This window comes from Diprion similis, chromosome 2, assembly GCF_021155765.1.
Source record: "Diprion similis isolate iyDipSimi1 chromosome 2, iyDipSimi1.1, whole genome shotgun sequence".
NCBI classification, from domain to species: Eukaryota; Metazoa; Arthropoda; class Insecta; order Hymenoptera; family Diprionidae; genus Diprion; species Diprion similis.
In genome coordinates this window covers 19,235,482-19,262,433 of record NC_060106.1, presented here as the reverse complement: position 1 = coordinate 19,262,433, position 26,952 = coordinate 19,235,482, and the positions used below count along the sequence as shown (strand labels likewise).

Sequence of the window (26,952 nt, the reverse complement as noted above, 5' to 3'; positions counted from 1 at the left end):
GTCGTCTGACGTCAATTCGCCAAAACAGATTCAACGCTTTGGAAATATTAGTGTGTATAATAATGCACGCAAACGCACACACACACACACACACACACTTGCATATACACGATGATTTGCCAGCTTTTTTTTTCTCTTATTCTTCTTATCACGTTTTCTCAGTTTACTTATTTTTTTCGTTAACTTGTCGTTGTTTTTTTTTTTTTTTCCTGTTTTGTTTATATTTCTTTTTTTTTTCTATTTATATATATATATATTGTTGTGCCTGTATATGTAATTCACATTTTCACTGCACTGAATAACTGCAATTATATTATACGTGCAATTATATCAGCGTTCGCGTTGTTGCGCAATTTTTTCGCAAGGTTAAGCAGAACGGCACTGTGCGGCAAATGGATTCGCAATTCGCAATTGGCGTTTTTCTTTATTGTTTTATTGTTTTTGAAAAATAAAGTCAAATGAAATAAATAAATAACCAGATGTAAGTTTTTTTGATCACACAATTAACTCAATTATTATAATTTTCAATAAATACAAGCAGAGGATGAGTGAGAATTTTTTTAATACACATCTAGAGACTATTTTGTTAAAAAAGCTATTGCATTTTGCCTTGTTGCAAATTTTATTGCAAACGTTATTGCAAATTTGCGGTTTGGAAAAGAATTTCAAAAAATGACATTAATTTTGTACGATTTGAAAAATCATTTAAAAATCACGTATTAGTTATATATAAAAGATGTTCGTCATTCGTTCGAACGAATCGTATACGGTTTTTAATACGAAAACGCGTCGAATCACTGCGACTTGACGACAATTCAGTGACACAATTGCGTTTCCGATTTCCTGTAACTACGATAAAGTGCAGTTTTGTTGCGAATTGTTGACGCGTGCATATCGCTAATCGCTGCTTCACACGCGATGCTGTTGCCGGACAGGAAATAAGGAGCGAGTTTGAACGGCGTCTTCCGGCTTCGCTTTCCACCCTCCTTTCCTTGTTCAAACCCTCGCGTTCATGGGATTCGCTTTTGGGTTATGGGTTGCGGCCGTAGGTCGCTGCTCCAATTAAACTGTCTGATTACATAACCGAATATATATATATATATATATATATATATGATATATATGATATATATATATTTGGATGGGCCGCGGGTGAAACCGAAGCTTCAACGTCATTGCCAATTAATTATTAGGGTCTGGAAATTTCTTGATAACCTGCCCTTTGAAGTTTCCGTTCAATTATCCAGGTTAACGATTTCGAGGGACAGTTAAATGGAGATCAAAAATCATCGGTAATGGTTAACAAGGAAAAAAATGTAGAAAACAAAAAAACGCTCAATTTTAAACTTAATAATTAACACCAGGTTACAACAACTAGATAAAAAAAAATCACATTAATTAACTGTCTTTACTTCTGCTCAAATCTTTTTAGTTAGACGTCAAAGGAAAATAATTTATTTCTTGCTTTATAATCATAAGTTTATCGTCCGTGGAGTTTTTTTTTTTTTTTTTTTTTTTTCATTATTTTCCTCCAGCCCAAGAAATAACTACTTTTCAACAAAATTGGGTAAAGCAGGTTAGAGTGGGGCAAAGTGGACACCTTAAAATTTTTTATATCTTAAAAAATTTTGGAGTGAAGTGGACCCTCTGAAATTAAAGAGTAAAAATTTTATTCTGACTTTAAGCATTATTTTTGCCCCACCCTTTCCTACGTGAATTTTTATCGATAACTAACAGTAGAATAATGTGATTTCTCTATGAACGTTGACTTGTATATAGTTATGTAATATGTTTATTACAGATTGTTGAAATTTTGTGGTTAAATATTTTTCTTCCTGGGATTTAATCGATGGCCATTTTGAATTCGACGGAGGCGGATTACGCGTCGCTTAAAAGCTCAGCTTTCGAGAACGATTCCACGAGCCGTACGCAGCGATACGAGGATCAATAGAATCAGTTTACAACGTTGAACCGAAGACGGTCTCCACCACAACACCATTTTCCATCCCCGAGTCGTTGCTTCCTTAGAAACGGCCAGGTTCTAGAAAAAATTTCGCCTCGCCCAAGCACCAGGAGAATAAAAATCTCAAATCCAATATCTCGCACAATTTTCTTGTCAGAGAGAAAAAATCGACTAAGAATTTCGGTAAAAATTACGACATTATCAAAAATTTGTGTCAACTTTTTTATTCGGCCTGATGGATTTGTTTTTTTTTTTTTTTTTTTTTTTTTTCCTAAATTTCAAACACACCGCGAATTTTATGAAATAATTCTTCATAAAAGAGTTTTGAAGAAATAATTTGTGTATTATGTAAAATTATATAATTATTATACAAATGACATATTTTATTCACCATAAAAATAAAACTGTAAACTCAAATAGGTAAAGCGTATTGTTCAATAAGAATTATGCGATCTACTGTAAATTTATTTCGAGTATAGAATTACATATCGTCGTCAATATCTGATGAAAACGTGTTCAATCGGGCTCTTTAATATTTGCGAATAATTATAATAATGTCAGAGGTTGTCGCGGTGATGAATTATTCACTTGGATGTGTTGTAATTAGTGTACATAAGTAATTAAACCCGACGTGGAAATGAATCCAATAATTACAAAGTCTTCAACTAGAAAGAAAGAAAAAAATTACAAAAATAAACAATCATGCGAGTAACAAAAATAATAAAAATAAGGTTACAAAATAACTTTCAGTTTCAAGAAGCCTTAATTAACCGTGAAGTGAAAAATTTTTGACAATAAAAAAAAAAAAAATGACGACTCCCGATTTTTTTTTTTTTTTTCTTCTCGTAAAATACAATAATTTTGAAAGTCGAAAGATGGAAAAAGAAAAAATTCCAAATTTCATATTTAGAGGAAAAATTACGTGTTCAGAAAATACGGACTCTGCACTGCTCAGCGGCTGGCGATATGTGTTACAAACACATTATACATATACATATATATGTATGTAGAAAACTATTCCAACTCTCTCAACGTTTCCGGTATATTAAAACGATACGGGTGTAATAATAATGCTAATAATAACAAACCCGTTCAAGCTGTTCGAAAATTGATAAACGTTACGAGGTTGTTTGGATAGAAGAAGATATTAATCGTGACGAAATTCGAGCGTGTTCGATATACCGTGAGATAAAAAAAAAAAAAAAGAAAGAAAACTCCGGTATTTTGAATGTCTCAAAAAGTATATGGTGCAAAATTTCTATGAATGAAAATAGTAAAATTCAAACAACTTGAAAAGCTTGAGAGACGCTCGTGTATTATGGTTTTTGAAACAAGTTTCTCTGTAAGTTCAAAAACTTTCTTATTGTCTATATATTATGTTAAAATATTTGCTTCTCCTTCGTTTAGTTCAAATCGATTACTTTTTTTTTTACGTAAGGTCAACGTTCAACCTTGAAAAGTATCAATCAAGGTCTACCGAAAGTTGAAGTAACCTTAGGACGAAAGTTTAGCATAGACTTGAGCCAGCGAGAGCTTTTACTCTTTGTACACGTTATAATTGTATTACGTCCGAAGCACTCACATAATTGATAAAAGCCATAGGAATTCGTGACTTTCGAACTAATACGGAACATGGTTAAATTAAATTATTATTTTTTTATAAAAGACATGATACAAATTAAACCGTAAATTGATCAATTCGTTTTGAAAGTTTATCGGGAGTACGGAAACTGAAAGAGTTGATGAACCCAATTTAATTTGATTAAAACGTTTTTTTTCTGCTTCTTCTTTCTTTTTTCTTTTTTTTTTTTTTGCATCTGAATAAATTTGGAAGATATTATGATGTAACTTTGGTTTTTCGTTATAGCAAGTTTTCAAAGTTTTCAGAATTTTTATCAATTTGTAAATGGGGTTGATTATCTCAACGATGAATTAATAATTACGATAATAAACCAAAACAAATATCCTCGATAAAGTAAAAATATTTAGATTCTGGTGTAAGAAATTGTCCGATTAAAATAAATCCGGAGAAGTGAAAAGGAAAAAACTTGTTATCGTAATTACACAAAGTACACACAACTGTGTGTTAAAGATTATATTGAAAATTTCTCGAATTGTCGTGTTCTGTTAAAAATGGTGTAAGAAACAAAAAAAAAATAAAAAAATTAAAAAAAAAGAGAGAAACGAATCGAATCAAGATTCGACGAAAAATATCAATCAGCGTATATTTGAAAAGCGTATTTTATTAAGATACGCGACGAAATCTGTAACATAAATTTGCCAAATGTTGTAACAAGTTTCGGTGTTTGTACAAACGATTATAAAAAATGTAAAATAGGGAGAGGACTTTGGGGAACAATGCTTGTAGTTAGTTTCGGTGGGGGAAAGGGGTTGTTATAAATTGTAAATTGTGCGAAGGTTACAGGCCGCCTACAATGACTGCCGAGGAAGCAGGAAGAAGAAGAAGAAGAAGAAGGGGATGACGGTGTGAGATTTCCACCCCCGGCTGAAAGACGCTGGCGCTCATTAGTCGCCTTGCAAATTGACTTCATTTACCACCCCCGCGTTACGTGGTGAGCCATGCACAGCCTGTCGGACTCACCTTGCACCCCAAAACCGCCCCGCTGCGACCCCAAGACATTGCACGTGACTAATTTCCCCTGAATATATAGATAACGGGGCGAAGGACGGAGGGGTTGAAAAATGCATGTCGGATATCGAAAACGGGAAAAATAAATCAGGCTTAACTTTGCAAAGTTATGGTAATTATGCATCTTTAGAAAAAGTCGTTATTTTGAAATTTTGGAATTACTTGAAATGTAGCAAATCGTTAATAAAGGATAAAAAAAAAAAAGGCTCAGCTTACTTTTTGTTTTGTCAGTTAATGTTTTTCACTAATTTCAATCTCTTGGAAATAATGAGATCGATACGAGATTTTTTAACCCTCCTTAACGCTCATTGCAAATGTTTATAAAACCAAAATTTGTTAACCTTCGTTTTATTGTTAGTTTTAACACCCCAAGAGTTGAATCAAATTGACTGTCCGAAAATCGATATTTTTTATAAATTCAGGATAGTCGTGCATTCAGTCTTTATCAAGTTATTAAATTCCTGAGCTATTAAATTAAATGAAAAGCAGAATAAAAAATACTGTAAGCATGAAATTTCTTTTGAAAAGAAAGGGGGAAAAAATGATATTGCGTTGAATTTTCTTGAAATAATTTTCCGAGTAAAAGGAAATTGGAAATCTACGAAATTTTCAACGATTTTAACCCTTACACCGCACACCGGGGTCGAAATGACCCCACGGCATGTTCACCGTAAATTCTACATGAAAAACCTGCAAAATAATGTGATTTTATTGAAAATAAATCATAAAATATCTTGGAAATCTCAAATTTATTCTTTTGCCAAAAATTCAATTTCACTCACTCAAATAAATACCTTTTTTTCATCGCATAGTATCTCCATATTTTTTTCTTCAATATCCATATCTTGAGAATAAATCAGAGTTAATTGTCATCTCAAGATATTGAAAATTCAATGAATTGTAATTTTTGAATAACATGATCCATTTTCCTGTATTTCGTTGTTTTATAAATTTTCTTTTCATTTAGCTAAAAATAACTGAAAATTGTGAAAAGTGTTTCAGGATTTTATCAACTTATTCTACACGCTTTTCCTCACAATTAATTCCAGTATTTTCCATTCATGCGGATGCGAAAAAAAGGACGACAGAAAAAGGAGCGGCGATAATTGAAAGAAGCGCCAATTCCAATTCCCATAGGATAAAACACATGGAACGATGAATTTGCACGGAAGCACCGAATCAGGGTGACAATAGACCGCAGCAGTCACTGCAAAGTTGGTGGATGAAATGGCGAATTCCTGAGGGACTCGCTTTTCGACTCGTCGAGAGCATCGAGGGTTTGTATTCACGGCGCGCGATGATTGATCGGTAAGCGGAAGTTGATGGAGACATTTTTGTTGTCGTCGAAGAGGAATAAATTTTTTATCGACTTGTCGACAGGTTGAAGATCGACAATTTTTTCTTCGTTTTGAAACGAGATTATCGGGGGATGATTTTATTAAAAATTCACGAGAGGAAAATGTCGAAAGCTGAAAAACTTCAAATCGCTGGACTACGTTGAAAAAAAAAAAAAAAGCAGTTTGGTTTCATCGTCAATCGTTCTAATTCCAAAAACTTCTCTCTGAAATCTCTCTGATATTGATATTGAATTGACGATTGGAAGAAACTAAAATCTCTTTCGTTAAATTTGCGATGGATATTTTTTTCGAAGAAGATTAATACGTGGCGTGAAATGAAAAAATCTATTCCATTTTTTACGATATTAAATCGATCCGAATTTCAACTGAAAAATCACTATCTCCAAAACTTTTGTTTATGATTATAGCATTTCAAGCTTTTCGAAAAAATAATTGAACCGTAATTTTTAAACGTATGATAATCGAACGTCGTCAAAATTTTGCAATAAAAAATCCCTCGTCAAACTTCGTTTATTTGAGTATATTTCCCGGAATTTCACCGCAATTATAAGTTAGACATCGAAGAGAAAAAAGACTAAGAAGAAGAAGAAGGAGGAGGAGAAAAAAAGAAACTGGACTGTTCGAAATTGGATTTTTCTTGTTAAAAGTTATCTTGTTGATTCTTCGGTCGAAGTCAAACTTTGATCTTGAAGCAGGAAGAAATTCGAGAAGTAAAAATCACTCGCGATTTTTCGAAACAAAAATAGAAGAATAGAACGTATATCTATCGAATTAGTCATTTGTTCGTAAACAAATTACCGAGACACTGATGCCAAGATAATTTATTTTCGATCCAACGTTACGCTGGAAAACTTTGAAGAATTTTCTCTCGTTCTTCAGATCGTTAAAAGCCTTGTTATCCACGAGTCAAAATTCTTCCCTTAAAAAATTTCCTGCTAAAGTATATTACATTGAATATTACACAATCTTTTTTCGATCTTTCTCTTTCTTCCCGAGCTCGTCGTCAGCTCATATACTTTCCGCGTCTTCCTCGAAATTGATATGGAGCGCCGAATTCCGCGAAGAAAATTTTCCCTCCGTACAAACTCCGAGAGGAAATAAAACTGATATATAAACTCTGCAAACCAGCAACTCGGGAGTTCTTCGCTTCCCTGAAATGACTGGTTATAAATTTTTCAAACACATAACCATACATATATTCTAGGTACCTAGATTTACAAATTTATAAATTTATAAACAAACGTGTATTTTGATCTCGATTTAAATTTAAATAATTATAATTTTCATAAGAGTATATATAGTAGGGTAGCACAAAAAAAACGATTATTTATTTTTTTTTTGTTTTATGAGCCCACTTCAAAGGACAGTTAAAAAAAAAAATTTTCAAGATGTCGCTCCACATTTTTTGAAACGTCAGAATTTGTCAGAAATCGATTTTTTTTTCTCGTTACGGTATAATTTTATAGACAAAAAAAAAAAAATAAGTTTCCGAAAGTTTCAGTTCAAAATTTGAATTTTGAAAGATCGCTGATAATTTTTTTTCAATTTTTTTGTGCATTTCTTTAGATCTTTTCGAGTGACCTTTTAATATTCATATTAAAATTTCATAAATTTTTTTACTTTAATTCAGTAAGAAAGAATCGATAACAATACACCACGACGTGAATTAAAAATCAAACAAAATACTGAAAATATAATTGTTTTAATCTAATTTTTTGACGATTTTTGACATTTTTTAAAATATGGAGCGACCTCTTAAAAATTTTTTTTTGAGCTGCCCTTTGGAGTGGGCTCTTAAAACATCAAAAACTAACATTTTGTCACACGAGACTCAAAAAAAAAAAAAAAAAAAAATAGTCGGTTCTTTTGCGCCACCCTAATATATAGTTTATCCTAATTAAAAAATGAATTCACATAATTTTCCTTTACCTATTGCCATTCTTATTTACTTATTTATTTCTTATATTCTCGCAGATTGCGAATGAATTAAAAACATCGACGGCGAAGGACGAGTCGAAAAGTGAAAATCCGCTACGCGTGTGTCGAATTGGAAGCAGAGAGGAGCTTAGGTTTGATATTTTTAAACGACCATGTGAAGTGCAAGTCGTGATCGTCTGAGCACCCGCGATATACGTATCATTCCCACATCATCTCGTATCCCCGATTCTCCGTTAAACCTACACAACCACACACGTCCATACCACGAATAGGATTGCCGCTGATCTTGACACCGATTACATCTCTGCCACGTTATTTACCGACTTACGAACCGAGTCACGACCAAAGACTCAAATCCGAACGATTTGACTTTAGTTTAAAAAAAAAAGAAAAAAAAAAAAAAAAAATTGCACCGCAACGAGATTTTTTAAAATTTTATCATGGTTTTTAGCTCCGGTTTGAAAATTGAACGAATTTCTTTATTCCGAACCGAAGACTTGAGTAAGGATTTTGAAAAGAGAATTCTATGGGACCATGTTTGTTTTTTTTTTTTTTTGTTTTTTTTGGGATCTAACATTTTTTACAGCTCCATGGTTGTTGCATCGAGTTATTTTTCCGTCCAATTTGCATCTCGTGAGGTGAAACATAATTTACCTAATTTGTCCTTTTTCGCTGTGTCTACTTATTCACGTTTCAAAAATTGTTTGATTGCGAGATAAAAAATGAAATTTGCGATACGTGTTTTTTTTTTTTTTTTTTTTCTTTCTTTATGTTTCAGCTTCAACAACGGTAGAAATAAAAGCACGAAGTTATTCCTGTGCCAGATTTAAGAATTTTTTTCGGTATGCAAGTGCCAATCGAGAGAAAATTAAATAAGGAAACGAAGATAGTTATAATATCTATTCGGTGTCAAGAGGGTTGTAAAAAGCGGGAAGTCAACGCGGCTACGTAAATAAAACCACTCCCATGCCATGCTTGTAGCTATAATCGTATTGATTACCACTCCTCTTTCCCAACGTTCAAGTTCATACGGCCAATAATTCGTTCGTTCCTCGTTTTAACGAGAATCTCCTTGGCGAATGGCCCTTAACAGCATTTCAGGGCCGTGGAAAGCTATTTAACCGGACGAGCAGTGATTACGTACGTCATGTGGTGACAGGATTATTTCTTGCTTCATTCGTTGTCATTATTATTATTTTTTTTGTATTATTATTATTATTATTATTATTATTAATTTAGTTGTTGGCTTTTAGTGGACAAAACTATGTTACAAATTTCTAGAAAAATTATGTATATATGTATATATAAAGTATAATTCGTACTATTAGACCAAACTAATTGTGACTTTTTTTTTCGATTAACCTGTTTTTTTTTTTTTTTTTTTTATTACTTACCACCTGTTTTAAAAAAAATTTTGTATATTTAGATAACTTTTCATTATATTTCTTTGAGGTTATTAGCTATTTATGATAGTACGCTAACAGCTTTTCAATACTCGAGAGTCATTATTGCGATATATTGTAAATTATTGTTGTTAGAAACAAATTGATTTAAAAAAAAAAAAAAAAAAAAAGGGTGAAAATTGAAGGGATAATTCATTTCCGAGAAAGTTAACCTTCTGCACGTATATATAGATGTTTTACATTAATTATAAGTCTTTGAGGTCGCTGATTACGAATTTGTAATCTGATTTCAAAAAGTCAAGATGGCAGATCCAATATGGCGGACGAAAGTTTCAAATTCAATCGAATCCGGAGAAAAAACTCGGTCATCAGAGGTTCTCGGGATCGCTGATTATCTGAATCTGAAATGAGATTTTGAAAATTCTTTGTAACCAATCCAATCAACGACCCCAAAAACCGCTGCATTAAGTTTTTTGACCATAATCGATGAAACTTGAAATTCTCGTCCGCCATATTGGACCCACCATCTCGAAGTTTCGAAATCTGATTTCAGATTCGTAATCAGTGACCCCAAAAACCGTAAAATACTATCTCGTTATAAAATTTTTCTTGGCAGAATAATGTTTGACTTAAAGGATTAATAACGTTGACATCCCTTTAGCAAATATTGGAATAAAACTTTTCAACTATAAACGTCCTCACTTCATGTCCCCACGATTCACCGATTCTTCGAAAACACGAACTGTCATTATTGAAGTAAAATTGAAATTTTCACAATTCTGTAAAATCTATAACAACCAAAGATCTAAATATGCGATAAAACGTCTCCGCGAGTTTTATTCTCACTCTTCTTCGCGATTTTAAGATTCTCTCTCTTTCAGTCTTATTTTTTTCCTTTTTTTTTTTTTTTTCAACAAATCGAGGTGGATCGGAAAAAATTGAAACGACTTCAACGTAAAATTTAAAAAAACCGGGCTTAAAACAAGGCGTGTAATCATTTTAATTTGTAATATCGTAATACCTTATTATATTACTAATATATATATATATATGAATATCCTCTCGTTCTTAACAACGGGGCAGAGGAAGGGGGGGAGGACATCAAAGACCAATGAATCGTGCACACCGAGCGATTCAATTTTAACGAGAATTCCTCATCATCCCGTAGGCGTAGCCCAGCATCTTCAACGAGACCCCGTTCTCCGACTACCCTCTTCACTCAATTTCTCCTCGACCTAATTGTTCTCGGAACAAATCGCTGCATAAATTTCCTGCCGACTATATTTTCTTTCCCACACTTTTCACTTTCAATTCAAAAAAGTGTAATGCATCATTCGCATAAAAACTCTTACAAAGAACAACAGTTTTTACAATATGTTTTTTTTTCTTTTTTTTTCTTTTTCTTTCTTTTTACGAGACAATCGAAGATTAGGAAACCCTGTTATTGAGATTTAATTGATGGATGTAAAACTAAACGTTATTGAATATTGAAATATTCAATATTAAATAGATCATATTGTGTAGATATATTTAAAAAAAAAAAAAAAACTACTTGAAAAGAATTTTATGATAATATAGAGAGAAAATGGTAAGACTGAATTTGAAAAAATTTTATAAAAACTTTTATACGTGAAGCGTAAAAAAAAAAAATATGTCGATGAATAATGGAATCGATTTTCTGCTAAAAATTCAGCCACGTCATGTGACATGTACACCGTGCATGTGTACATAAATTATTTTAAACAAATACCAACCGACCAAAACCCAAGTAATTATAATAACCCTAAAGGTCCTTGTTAAATCGTGTAGAAATTCACGTTCATAACCCAAGTATTGCTGCCTGTATTAGACACAATATAGAGAGGAAACGAAGCTGGGATCAAAGCCTCGCAAGTTGTGGCACTATTATTGTTGTTGTTGTTGTTGTTGTTGTTTCCGTCGAAACTTAATCGAATCGATAATCAACGCGTTTGTCATATCCATCGTATTACATTAAGTTGATTCCTGCAAGTTTGCATCGCGCGGTTGATAAAATTTAGTAAGAAGAAAGAAAAGAAAAAAAAAAAAAAAAAAAAAAAAGGAAAGATTGCAATAATAATTATTAATTTTTTCCATAAATATCCTCGTAAAATTGTACAACGAAAACTTCGGTGCAGGTTATCGAAAGATTTCAGAGATCCATGACCAGAGAAAGAGCGAACTTGGTTTTGCACAGATCAAACGAGACTTTGCGCAAAAATTCGAATCCCACATCTGTCACCAAAATGCTCAGAGTTTTCATCTCTCGCCCAAGTTTCCATTCGGATGCGAACAAATTGCGTATGTATATATAACGCACTATGGAAGTGCGAAGAAGGACGGGGAAAATATGGAAAGTGGAAAGCCGAGGTCTGACATGCGCGTGTCTTATGGTGATGAGATGCTAACAAGTCGAAATTCTCCCATACCATGTACTATATATATATATATATTATATATATATATATATAGGAATCCTTTCAACGGACGATCAAATGCTTGGAAATTGCATTGGATATTTATTTATAAATACTTCACTTTATCTTCATCCTCGTCGCTACAATTATCTATTACTCTTCGAAAAGTTTACACACGTGTGATATAAAAACGAAACACCGTGAAAAAAAAAAGAAAAAAAAAAAAATGCATTCGAGAAGTGCCAACGAATAGGAGAAATAATCTATAATAATAATAATAATAATGCTGGATATGAATTCTGAGAGATGTGTTATAGGAATTATGTATATTCCCTGACCGTAACCGAAGACATTCCAGAAAGTTAATTTCACAGGGAGGAGATCATTAACGGCTGGAATACCTTCGGCGATAAATCTGTCTCGGGCGATTATACAGCCGGGAGTTTTATTTACTCAAACTGCCGTTCAACCGTTTCTTTTCCACAAATTTCTGCATTACGTTGAGCCTCGGCGTCGAAAAAGCGGCAAATTCTATTTTTTTCTTCTAAATTTCTTCGTCTTTTTTTTTCAATTTTTTTCTATTGACGTTCTTGTTTTGACTTTTCACATATATATATATATATTCTTTGCTTGAGGAAATATATTTGTGTATATAAAAATACAAAGAAATTAATTAAGCTCGAAACTTAAGCAGCAGCAGATTTGGACAGAAAAATTGGATAATTTAAAAACTAAAAAAACTGAAAAAAAAAAAAAAAATGAAAACTCATAAATACCGACCTCTCAATCTTAAAAACGAATATTTTTACACGAAAAGTGAAAGTAAAAAGGAGATAAAATAAGGAAAAGAAAAATATACCTTATTTCTAAATAAGCTTCAGACTTTGGGGAGCGGCTCGGATGAGACGAGTGATATAATATCATTATGATTATTATCATTATTATTATTATTATTATTATACACTTTTTTACGGGTGATTCTACGGGGGTATAAATTATAGAGAATTTCGGAGAACCGTGGGACGGATGTGATGCATATATAATACATCGTACGAAAATATGTCGGAATTTCACGAATAACATTCAAAGATGTCTTCGCTACCCGATAAATCAACTTTCTGCCCACCGTATTTCATTCATTCAAGCCTCTTAAGCAGCGCTTCGTTATATTTCAAACCCGTATCCGCAGTGTTTTCTTTTATCTTCGTTTTTTCTCTGTCAAAAGACGAGGTTTCTCTGCCGCAATCCAGTGTATGTATGTGTGTGTGTGTGTGTGTTTTTTTTTTCTTTTTTTTTTTGTAATTTTTTTCAATTCGTCGAATTCCTTAATATTTTTTCCGTAACGATTTTTTAACGAACCCCCCAGAATCAACGTCTCGTGTCGCGAAGCTTAGCAAAAAGAGATATGAATAAGAAATGCATGTTAATTATTTGTGAACGATTAAAATTCTGCGGTATAATTTCGTTCGGAAGTGGGGATTATTGAATTGGATTGAAATATTCGAAGATAGAAGGAGAGAAGGATTCGCCAACGGGTGAATATTGAATATAAACGCTGATATAAACGAAATTATTTGAAATTGGTGTATAAAATCACATGAGAATATCGATGAAGGAAATGACGGGAATAAATGAAGGGCTCGTGGATCGAGGGTAGAATCCATGAGTTTGGTATTTGAATGGCAAATTCCTTTCTGACACCCTTCGACAATCGCCAAGTCAATATTTAAACACCCCTGTAATGTTCCAAAGTTAGTCATATATGTATAACCAGTTATCGCTGCATTACATATGTATGTATGTGTGCATGCATATTACACGCAATCTCTACACGAGGTCTCCTGGTTTACTCAAGAAACACACCGGCGGAATCACCTTCGCTTCGTTTAGCTTTTCTCGATTTTCTCCTCGATTTTCTCCGATTGAATAATTCGAGGAAAAAAATTAAGAAAAAAGAGAAAATAAGAACGCGCTGATTTTAACGTTGAATAGAAATTTGCTGGATAACGATAATAAACGATAATAATCGATAACAGACAATTGATTCTAACAGATTGTTTTGAGTAAAAAAAAATTAAAAAATTTCTATTTCCAAATTTCAATTACCTCAAAGCTTAATTCAATTCTTCCAAAACAATAAAATATAAAGCTGAATTTAGTTCGTTGAATATGTATGACGACGTTAATTCCGCGAGGGAAAGTTGAAGGCGGCGGGGGGGGGGGGGGGGAGGGAGAAAAAAAATCCCGTCAAATTAGCACATTTTCCACGGTATCGGGGTCATTTTTTAACTTTTTTTTTTTTTTTTTTTTTTTTTTAGTTTAAAACGGGATCGAGAAGACCGAAGAATGTCTTCGCGAAGAGGTTGGTCGTATTAATACTGCAGCTTATATATAATATTAGAAGAGAGTATTGCGGGGAAATGAGAGACGTGGAATGAAGCGGTGAAGGGAAAGTCTAATTAAACAACTCCTTCACAAGCAATGAGCAAACTCAATCCCCTGAATGAAACTCGTGTTGCCATACGCAACGAAGGATCTCGAAGGACCCGAGGCTCTGGCAACTCAAGTCAGACGCGCGAGGGATGTGCGAGTTCGGTGAATTAAAGAGAGAGAGATAGAGAGAGAGATAGAAGAGAGAGAAGAGAGTGTCGAGAAAGATTTTAAATTTCATTTTTCGGTTTTTTTAATCACTTTTTTTTTTTTTATCACGCCATGCCTTAGCAGGATATTTTTCATTGGGTAATCATTTTTTCTCCTCTCCGATCTCGGGGTAAAATAATAACAAAAATAATAATAATAATAATAAAGTTATTCAAGCCGATGACGAGAACTTGTTAATCAAGTTTCGAGGAATCGTTTCTTGTCGGAATATCCCGAAGGAAATTTTTTTTTATCCTCTCCGTGAAATGTTTGCAAATCGAGAATTGGCGGTGCTGCTGCTGCATGATCTCGTTATAATTGCAATATTGCGATACGCTTTTACGGCGAAAACTCGGCACTCGGTAAGCCTTTGAAGTGCTTTTAAACTTTGTGGATTTTCATAAAATGATTTTTATATAATGTAGCGTTTCAGGGGCAGCTGGTAGCAGCAGAAGCTGACAAAGGTGAAAAGAATTTTTACCATAATTTATTATAGAGTGTGTAATGTGTACTTTCTGCGTTTATTACGTTAAACGTGATTTAGTTATGCACAGGTGACACTCAATTTCTATGTCAATGAAAGGCAGTGATATTTGGTAGGTATAATAATATTACAAGTAGATTATACGGTCAATGAAACTAACGGTGAACGAATTAGTTCCGAAACTTCAGGCTCACTTGATAATTTGCACATTATACGCACTAAATTCGCGTATATCGTATAAATTACAACCGATTTGCACTCCCTGCGGATCAACGTTGGTAAGAAAATTGATAAATTTAGTTGCTGGCTTCTCATGATCATGCAGAATATTTTATTTTAGTGATTATTAACGGTAGATCAGTTAGCGATGGTCACTAAGCTAAAAATAATCGATGCATCGATTAATCGAGCACAAAAAAATAATCGAACGCGATTCGATTAAATCGGTAAAAATTAATCGATTGATCAATTATTGAGTATTTTTTTTTTTTTGAAACGTTGAATATTAAACCAAAATTTCGTAAATTTCAGTATATAGTCTCAACAGCGGAGAAGTTTTTCGATGATTTATACTTTGATTAAAAATATTTTTCAATTTCAGGTGAAAATATTCATTCGTCTTTCACTTATTATATGAAATAGGTACTTAGTGAGTAAGACGATGATAATAATTGATATTCTAATCATATAAATTGATATTGCATTGTCTGGTTAATATGAGTGAAAATCAAAAACCGATAGCGATGAAAAATAATCGAATCGATCGATTAATCGGGTTTGAAAAATAATCGATTATACTCGATTAGTCGAGAAAAACTAACGGATTTAATCGAAAATTGATTATTTTTGAATATTCTTAGGCGAGATCTATCAGAGGATAGAAAAGTTTTAGTGTATAGAAAAACATTCTTTCACTAAGATTTTTTCGGCATATCTTAATGATCTAAGAAAAGCTTCGATTTATTACTTTAAACGCGCATCGTCGTTAACTTTTTCAATTAATTGCAAATCTTAGATTCCTTCGATCACTTTTCTATGTTACAGAAAACAATGGATTTCATTACATCTTATTGTTAAACACACTTTGAGTAAAATTGTTCTAGTTCAAGAGTTAAATTCGAAGCTTCTTTAAGCGTCGATTCTGATCTTTCGATCCAAAACTCGAAACACCTCCGCAGACTTTCGTGGTTTTCGAATCTTTCTCAGAGCGTATTTCCGGTAGCAGACGACCATAAACGGAATAGACCAGTTGAAATTCAGGCAATATCCATCGATAAAGGATACGCGACCTCCTGCACCCTGCAGTCGAACATAAATCGGTGTGATAACCGTAGCGTTGGTCATTGGCTTTGGAACTCGAAGAGTAAATCTCTGGTTGACACACACCTCGATCTATATCAAGGTATATATGGGGTATGCCACGGCAACTCGATCAGTGTTAAGCCCCAACCATCTCAAAATCATTTCATGTTTTTTTCTAACATTCTACTCGGTGGAAAAAAAACGCGACCTGAATTTTTTTCAATTTTTTTTATTACAAAGTTTATTTTTTATAAATATTTCAAGTCGATTGCAAATGCCTATTTTAAAAATCTGAAAAATTTCTCAACAATCCATTCAATGACGCAAAACACTCCCCGTTAAGGAAAACGTGGGCCGATTTTTTTTTCCATTTTTTTTTATCCCCTGAATTAGAATTTTGAAATTCTTAAACCCAAAATTAAGACAGGATCAAATCATAACCGTCAAATAAGGGTCAGTTTACTTCTAAATGTTCGGTTTCACCAGTTCGATGCTGCCCCACTCGAATTAGAAAAATAATTTTGAGTTTAAAAATTTTTAAATTTCGAATTAGGTGATATAAAAATAGAAAAAAAATTCGGTCCATATTACCCTTGGGGGGGGGGGGGGGGGGGGGTGTTTTGTGTCATTCACTGGATTTTTGAGATTCTTTTCAGATTTAAAAAAAATCGACTTCAAATATTTATAAAAAATAAACGGTTAAATAAAAAAATTTCAAAAAATTTCAGGTCGCGTTTTTTACCTAGTAGAATGTTAGTAAAAAACATGAAATGATTTTGAGATGGTCGGGGTTTAACACTGGTCGAGTTGGCGTGGAATACCCTATATATATATATACCATGTAATACATGGTGGCATAGATTCAAAGCTTAGGTGCGAGTATCGTGCGATTCGAAGTAGAAACCTGCAGGACTATGACTCGTAAATGTTAAGTTAGCGTTGCCTCCTGCAGTTTGATACTTGATACTCGCAGCTACGTACGTACGTACGTACAACGTATCTGATCTATAGACATATATACGTTTTACCGACTGATCGTCGTTAAACTTACGTCGCGTCGGTTCGTTTTAACCCCGAGCTGATATAACCGTCCTCGATTTTACCGTCGTCATTTCGAGTCGCGATGTCTACACGCAATCTGCACTAATTGCATTACGATATTATACGTACCGTTGTGAAGCACTTTGTGTCCTTAACGAGGTTGGTTCACCACGGATCGATGAACTTTATCAATTCTTTTTTTTTAAATTTTTTTACGAGATATTAAGGAGATTCAGATATGTGGGTTATATGCAAAAGTACCGAATTTGAAAATATCGGAACTTTAAATAGGAGGTTAGAAATCGATGCTTGATTACAATAATTTTATTGTAATAAATACTTGCTCGGTTAACGTTTATGACGTAATAAAATCGGTAAAAAATATCGACTTTAGATCAACCAACTTCATGCATAAGGCAATTAAAACAACTCCGAGGAGAAGGTGTTTCATTGAAAGTTGTGTGGAACTAATTAATTCGCTCATTTGATCCATCGATGTTGCTAGTTTTTTGACGAAAAATTTCGTCTTTTATTCTTTTCGAGATTTCGGGAATAGGGAATAATCAGTCGACGTTGTTATAATAAATAAATTTCATAAAATTTCGTAATCTTGGAACACTTGAATAATAAAATTTTCTCATTTCATTAAAAAAACTAATTACAAAACCATCATTTCACGCAGAATAGCACAATTTTTGACGACTTTGAAGAGACACCATCATCGAATCATTACTACAATAAAAAGAATCGCATCGTTTGACCGATTTTAAAGATTTTTTTTTTTTTATAACCGAATATTCACTATAAATCTACAAAATTGAATTTTGCAAAACCGTCAAGTATTTTTCATCAAGACATTAGTTTACTATTCATAACTTATAACAATTTTACAAATTATGTTTCTTTCATCAACTAAGAAGCGAAATAAAAAACATGACTTTGTTGATTTGTAGATAATTCGTTTACGATCAAAGTGAGCTCTTCGAGTAATTAAAATCGTAGAAACGATACGATTTTTTCATTCCAGTCGTCAATAATTCTGCTATTGTAGCCGAAATTCATAGTTCATCAAAATGAATTCTATGCCAAGAGAATATCGTTTTCATGAGGATGAAGTTAGTTAGTCACGTTACAGTAAGGATGCAAGTTTATTATGACTTTTCGAAATTTGCTAAACCATTATAAACAAACTCCTTATTAAAGTCATCCTTAAATTGTTCAATAACGATTTTTTCTCCTCATGGATCGTTAGGTTAACGTTACTACCTAATTCATTCAGCCTCGTTTAGTTTCAACTAATCTTAAATCCAACTCGACGAACTTTAATCACCCTTTGAAACCTCAGTGTCAAAATATCTCCGTCATTACTGATCTTCGACTCACACCGAACTACACATTCGGCGGACCCTTAAGGCCGGTTAAAAATGGGGGAAAAAAATGAAAAGCGTAAATGATTATCGACTCACCGAAAGAGATGAGTCCGCTGTTCAGCATGGAGAGTTTAATCTGACTCGGTATCGAGGCGAGGCTGTGAGCCGGATTCATGTGACGTTTTCTCGGGGGTTTTTCGGGGGCGCGAGGAGCACTTCGACTTCTGTGATGATTCTGGTGTTTTCTGTGAGAATGAGAAGCGCCGGCCGTCGAAGTCGCCCCGGTTCTATCGGATCCGATGCTGCTCAGAGCCAAACCGCCGCCGGTCGACTGAGTGCGTAGGGACGACATCCTGAAGCAGAAGAAGAAGAAGAAGAAGATGTAGAATGTCGAAGAATGATCGATTTTTTTATCAAATCGATTCATTTTTCCCGAATAATCGAGTATAATCGATTATTTTTCTTCACAATCGGTTTTTGATTTTCACTCCTATTAATAAGGCAATGCAAAATCAATTTATGTGATCATCGTCTTACTCACTAAGTACCTGTTTCATATAATAAGTGAAAGACGAATGAATATTTTCACCTGAAAAATATTTTTAATCAAAGTATAAATCATCAAAAAAACTTCTCCGCTTAAGACTATATACTGAAATTTACAAAATTTTGGTTTAATATTCAACGTTTCAAAAAAAAAATACTCAATAATCGATCACTCGATTAATTTTTACCGATTCAGTCGAGTCGCGTTCGATTATTTTTTTTTTTTTTTTTGGACTCGATTGATCGATGCATCGATTATTTTTAGCTTACTTAGTGGGTATCGCTGAGTCTGAAGAAGAAGGAAAAGGAAAGGATCAAAATAAAAAAAGGACGAAACATCGTATCGCTAAGAAGCTAACGGTGTGAATATTCCTGACGCGTTTAGCGAGAACCGCGAAGCTGGGTGATAATTAATTAAATTATTATGCGCGTCGCGTAAAACGTTATTCAGCTTTAGCGCCAATTTTTCACCTGGAATAATTTATTGTTCAAGTAGGTACCTACTTCGTATAACTCGCGACGTTTGTTTGTTCGTTTTTTATACACCAAAGACAATTTATTTTTCCGCCTCTCACTCTACGCTCACGGAATAAACGATCGTCATTACAAAGTTCGGGGTGTCAATTTTTTATCAAGCTTTTTTTTACACCCTGGAGGACCTGAATAAAGAGACACGTGTCTCGCTGTTTCAATGAATAAAAAAAAATATGTATATATATATTTTTTTTTCAATGATTTTTCGATATTTTTTTTTTATGGAAAATTGTCACTTTTGATACGACACTTTTTCTCTGTTTTTTTTTTTTTTCAAGAAGGAATCTATGTTGAACAGAATCTATGTATTATAGAAATATGTTAAAATATGTTTTTTTTTAATTTATTACAGGTCAACACGAATTTCGACTCTGGATTCTAGGTGTCAAATTTTGATTTCTTCCACGTAACGAATAGAATCAAAAATAGTTTGATTAGATAAAGTTTGCTTTTTATTTCAACGTCCTGAAAAAGTAAAAAAAAAAAAAAAAAAGAAACTTTATAATAAATAAAGATTTTGGTAAATATTCGATGTACAGAATCAAAATTTGTTTATTTAAATATATATTCAAGAAATTTTTGTTTCTGTTGACCTGTGTTATGATTCTTTTTGTTACTATTTCCTATCTATGTTGTAAAATTAAGATGGTGAGATATAATTATGCAACTTGAAAACTTAACGAGGTGTGCACGTTTGGATTCGGTTAAACTGATCGTGAGTCGCGTAAAGTTTTAATGGATTGGCCAAGATCAGTAACGGCCCTCTAAAGTCGAAACCCTTTGACCGCAATCCCAACTCTCAACTAATGTGTAATATGCATATGTATAATAACAAGCCAAGTGTCGATCATATTACATACGTAACTAATAATGAAAAAATGTTTTGCAAGTTGAATCGATTCACCCTCGAAAAAGAAATTTTTGAGAATTAATTTTTTGTTGAAAATAACGAGGAAATAAAATTCACTTTTCGAAGCTTTTACATCCGATTTCTGATCAAGTAAATCCGTGCAATTTCTAAAATCGTTTCGAAGGATTTTGTGACAAAAATATTTAAAATTGCACGGATTTCAATTAATGTCTAAGACTCGAAAATGATATGGATAAAAATTTTCCAACAAAGTGAAAAAAGTGTTTTGAATCAAAAACGTGACAGAATAGATCACTTTGAATCATAGTATCACTGAAGTGAATCTAATTCCTGCATCGAATTGAAAAAATTTGAATTTGATATAGGAAAAAAGGTTAAAACACTTCACTTAAATTGCATAAACATCTCGTTAATTCAACCATATAAAATGTGATTTATCCAACAGAGTTAATAACAAAGTATTTATACTCGTTTAATCATATTTAATTAACTAGATCAGCTTTAGTTGAACCCTTTGAATTTTTCCTTCGTCACTTATCTGTTACGAAAAATTTTTCACCCGACTGTACGTCCCGCTCATCTTTAAAGCTTCAACCTTTATCCGAGCCCAGTTATATTTCTATTCTGCACATTATCTTATCATCCATGGGATAGTCGCAGCTCTGACCTATATAGATAGACATGCTATAAATTAATAACCATCTGAAAGTGAGAATATAAATAGCTACCTTAAGTCCATATTCCTGCGAATTATTATATTTTTTCCGTTACGTAATTATTTTCATTTTCTATCTCTTTGTAAAATTTTTTTAATCGAGCATAAAAAAGTATCCGACGAAACGAATTTCTCGTGAAAAAAGGAGCAGGAATAATCGAAAAATGAATAAAAGTCTGTTGTAAAAAACTGCAAAATTGAGACAAAATATTAAAAAAAAAAAAAGAAATTAGAATAGGATAGTTAAAACGTTAAGATTATCTCAGATTCGTTCCTATCGCGTACTAAGGATGCTTCTTTATTCGCGTTCTCGGGATTTTTGGGTCAAATAAAATTGCCAGAAATTTTTCAAACAGTGTTTCTCCTTTCCACAGCCTTAGACTCGGCTTTTGATTCAAACGGTACGCGATCGTTACACAGAAGACGTGAAAAGTGAGCGTTGTGAAAACGAGACGGAAAAGGTAGAGAATTGAAAAAGCTGAAAAAACTTTCCCGCAAAGAAAATAAAATGCGGAAAACCACGGCGCAGAAATAAATGAGAGAAAAAATAAAGAAAATACGGAGAGAGAGAGAGGATAATGAAAACGAGAGAGAGAGGAAAAAAAACAGGCAGGTTTGTTATACCTTCCCTGCGGCACCGATAACGAGAGTGAAAACCGAATTATTTATAGGCACGTATGTATGTATGTATATTGTATATCCTATGCCCGAGAATGTCCGCCCTTTGCATGATTTTTCTCTCGGTCTGTAAAAAATTTGCCCCGGAAAATGTAAGGAATGAGAAATTGAAAGATGAACATTCTCTAAAATCGGAAAGAAAATAAAAAATTACGGATCCCGTTCAGGAGTGGTTAGTTAATACCTTGAAGTAACACTTTTTATCCCGATATACATATTCATAGCAGAAATTATTACGTGTACCCTGCATGAGAGAGAAGAAAAAAAAAAAAAAATGTGAAACAAAAAAATTGTTGTTTCAAGAAAGTGTTTAAAATGTGTGAGTAATGGAATTTATTTTGATGGAGAAATTTTTATTTCTATTTTGTTTTGGTTTTTTTTCTCTTTACCAGCAGTCAAATATTAATGTAGACAATATATCGGAATGATATAAAGGCGGTGTAAAAACTGTCTAAAAAATTTCAGAGGACCCATAATTTCTGCGTTAAGACTGGCCTGAAAAAGGCAGATAAGAAGTGAGTAGAGGAACGGAATTAAGAGAGAAAGAAAGAAAAGTGACGAAACCGCGAGGGTGGAAAAAAAATTGACAACAAATTATGTGCTCAAAAGACAAGAAAAAAGGAAAAAAAAAAGGAAAAAAAAAACTTAAGCTAACGAGTCGTTTTCTCTCTTTTTGAAAATTAATAATTTTTTTCTAACACAGGGGTGAAATTTTTCTCATTACTTGCAAGTTTACACGCGAAGTTCTATTTACTGTGAGCCAGACGCCATGTTGGATCAGCCTATGGAGAAAGCTTGTTATATAATAACGGCGTATAACCTAGATGGTGGCTTTCAAATGTCAACAGCAATAATTATCGCCATTCGCTCGTTCGCTTTAGACTCGGGATAATAACAATAATCTGTTTTTGGACGTTCAGGGATGCGCGTTCTGTCTTACACTGTTTTCACCCTTCCACGGAAAATAATGCGTAACGTCCATGGGGTGAGGAATAATCAAAATTATAATCGTCGAGCGGTTTCGCAAGCTCAAGTTTGATGAAATAGAAAACAAGACTGAAAATATTTTTGGACTTGATTCATTTTTTGTAGTATCGCCAATAATTTATGTCTCATTATTGTCTGTTTTTTTAATACCTTGATGATGTTGAAGATTTATTTTTTCAATATGATTACACTGATTTTTCGATCAACAAATAGCGACATTGGAAAAAGAAAATAAAAAATTCAATAACGTTTCCCTTCCCTTGCAATGAATTATTTTTCTGAATAAAATTCTACGCGATATTCCTTGAAAGTGAAAAAACTGTAAAATTCTTGTTTAAAATTTCGTTCATTTCTCTATGAAATTAACAAAAAGTATCGAATTTCGATTCGTAAACCTTTTCAACGGTCATTTAACCGATTAAAAAGTAACATCACGTTGAATCGAACGATGAAAAATGCATCGACTCAAGAAAATCTGAGTGTAAGATTGAAGGCGAAGTCAATTTCGATCAAAACCTTTTCACACGCATATTGCTTATGATTGAATATAGAGTATAATAAAAAATGTACCCCGTTTCACGTACCGAAAAATCACTTTCCAGTATAACAGGGGTGGAAAAAAGTCACATACCTAACCCTGTGAAATTCGGGCGGAACGAATGGTAAAATCCTTCCATTGCAAAATGAGACGTGATGAGAAATACGTTGATGCGATAAACTTCTGATCCTGAATCAGGAGCTCACACACATGAAGAAGCTTTACTTGACTTCCGATTGATTTCTGCATTATTGAACCGCGTACCGGAGATTTTGGCGCTGATCTTGCAGCCAGAAATATAACCGTAACAGGAATACCTACGTTGCGATGTACAAAGCTCATTCTGGATACAGATTCCTACTACCGACACTTATCGACATTTCACCCGAGACTCAAACCGCTTTCTGTGATGATATTACCGACTTATTCCTCCTGCTCTGCCGATATTTTATCAACTGAAGATAAAAAGTCGCGTAGGAATCTGTGTCTAGACCGTTTGGACAGAATCATTTTTACACAGATTCCGACGTGACTTTTTATCTTCAGTTGATAAAATATCGGCAAAGCAGGAGGAATAAGTCGGTAATATCGTTGCGAAAAGCGGTTTGAGTCTCGGGTGAAATGTCGATGAGTGTCGGTAGTAGGAATCTGTGTCCAGAATCAGCCTTGTACATCTAATTTAAGTATACCTGTTACGGTTATATTTCTGGTCGCAAGATCAGCGCAAAAATCTCCGGTACGCGAATGGAAAAAATGAAAAACGCAGTAATGGAAAAAGTTTCGAAAAACCAGATAACTGCGGGAGAAAAATAGCTGAGAATTATACATAAAAGAAGAAAAGAAGAATAAAAAAAAAATGCGAGCATATAAAAAAAGAGACGAAGGGAATTTCCGCGAAACGTTGCAGTATTGACGATGTCTGACCAGCCGATTATTTTTAAACATTTTGTAAGACGCCACGACGCCAGCTGATCGCCAAGAACTTCGTCGGGTTTCAAACGGCCTGCTGCAAGGGTCGCTCGGTCAGTGACCTGCACTTGACATCGAAAATGTTTTAATCTCTTCCGGTTTTAACCAGGCTTATAAATTCAGTCGCGATTTCCGCCGAATTTATAGTTTGTTGTTCATTTCTGTCTGTTGGACGGATTGTGAGGTTTATAAAAAAGAGAAACAACAAGACTAACGAAATTCCTGAGAAATGAACAATCGATGGATACGGTGAAATATTTTTTATCGTAAACATTAGGTGTCCACTGAAAATATAACAGGTACGTAAAATTTATCATGATTCAGATAGACTTCCGGCTATAAAATGACGGCTGTTCGAAGTTTATGAAAATTGTTAACCAATTGGGATCTACTTATCACCGAATTTCCAATTCACATTTTATTTTTCTCCGTGCATAAAAAATTGGTGAATTTTGAAAATAAAACGTAACATCAAACGCACTGATAATTCCGTAGAAGTGATTGATTGATCGATTCAAAAAAAATTCTCATCAAGATGTCGAGTGTTCGCGAAAAATGTAAGATTATTTTGAAAATTGTCAAAACTCAGATAGACCTTAGGTTGAAAACTTCAAAGCTCATTGAGAAATTTAATATTAATATCGATAATTGAGAAACAATTGTAAGCTTATCGATTTGAAAATACGAAATAAACTGAAATCGATGGCTTGAAAAATCCTTGATTAAATTTCTTCACCTTTACTTCAAGTTTTCTTTTTATTATAGCATACATATATATCGACGTAAGTCGTGAAGTCCTCTTGAAGTTCGTTTATTCTCTCCGGCTGGTGCAAGCCCAGCTTCAATGCTCCGGCAATAGTCAGTAAAGTATGAAAAAAGTGGATTTCCAGATATCGAAACTATTTTATTACCTCGTCGGAGACGGAGGCTCAAGAATATATATATATATATATATATATGTGTATAGGTACTTGTATATATTTCGCGAGGAGTTATCTGGCTGAAAGTTGATTAAACTACTCACGCTGCTCTCGGAGATGATCGATTGCAGCGGATTTTGATTCGCTGGATGTTTCTTGGAAAGTGAAAAAAGATTTTAAGCCTCGAACAAAGATTTGGCTAATTAATTTAACCATTCGAGTTGAACACCGGGTGTAATTAAAACCCACGTCTCTTCCACCTTCTGGCAGTTTAAACTGCCTGTGGAATGAGAGAAAAGGAAAGAATTGGGATTGAGCTAAAAAGATGAGAAAAAGAGAGGGAAGAAAAAGAACGATTTGACTTCAAGAGAGATTTCTTTGAAGACGAGTGAGAACAAAAATAAAATTCTAAAGTTTCCCTCGGTTACGAACAACTATAATTTACTGCTTTATACTCATTTCATTTCTATTCTGGAATCAACTTTCAAATTAAAAATCAATCAAACGTACGGATCGTTAAAATTTCGTGATTTACAATCCGCGCGGGAAAACTTTTTAGCACGGAAAATTTTACAGTTGCAACGTTATAGTCGATTCCTTGTAATTTTAATGACGGTATAAAAAAAATTTGCTATGAAAATAGATTCGTCAAAAATTTTTTCCCATCTTAATATAACCTGTGATCAATTTTTCACAACACAATAAATACGTAATACTCTAAGAAAGAAAAAAAAAAACAAAAAAAAAAAAAAATATAACCAAAATTCCGATGCTCAAAGAAAATCTGTTAAAATTTTCAAAAATACTACTTCACCGTACAAATGATTTCCGAAATTTTCTATTTTACAGGTAGATAAGCTTTTCGCTCTGAAAAATTTGCAGAAACTCAACCCGCGCTAATTGTCGTATTTCGTTGCTAAATTTACAAGAAAAATAGCAACGCGAATAGAAAATCAAAAATCGCCGGTGACCAGAAACTGCGTAAATTTATATGTATATACACACCTATAGGATTATGGATTAATATGAACAACAACAATACACTACAACAGCGAGAAAGTTTTTGTACCGCACCGAATACTTCGGGCTTTACAATTTTCTTTTTTTTTAACTTTGCAAATAAGTTTACCAAGAAAGAAGATAATATACCCGCGATTAAGTTTCGCGCGGTCAAAAAAAACGACAAAAAAAAAAAGAAAAGAAACAAAAGACTTTCAGCGCTTTATAAATGCAAATCAATTTTTCGCTTCTTTTATATAATAATCATAATAATAATAATATGATAATTATCTTCGACAACGTCAACGTCACTCTGTATATCTCGCAGATAATATCATGCAACGGTAACTTTGTGCGAAACTTTCGCAAGAAATCATGTGAGACGTGAAATATAATTACTGTGAATCGATAAAACAATGACAAGAATATTTTAGAAAAATTATTTAATACCGAAGAGAGTACGCGGAATGATTTTAATTTATCTGCTAAAAACAATTATTCACAAGTTTAAAAACGTATAAAAACAATTATGATTAATATTTTGATTTACCACTCGGTATATGCAATGTAAATAATTGTTTAACCCATCTGTATTAATTTGTATTTTTGAA

General features: G+C 33.3%; 1 protein-coding gene across 2 annotated transcripts in view; it reads right to left on the bottom strand.

The window, feature by feature from the left end:
• Positions 1-26,952, bottom strand: part of LOC124416566 (receptor-type tyrosine-protein phosphatase kappa) — a 102,671-nt gene that overhangs the window by 68,239 nt on the left and 7,480 nt on the right. For both annotated transcript variants that reach the window (XM_046897756.1, XM_046897757.1), the window contains exon 2: positions 18,681-18,937. In XM_046897756.1, coding sequence (XP_046753712.1) covers positions 18,681-18,936 — 256 coding nt within the window. In that variant the 5' untranslated portion in view covers position 18,937. The remainder of the gene's footprint in view (positions 1-18,680; positions 18,938-26,952) is intronic.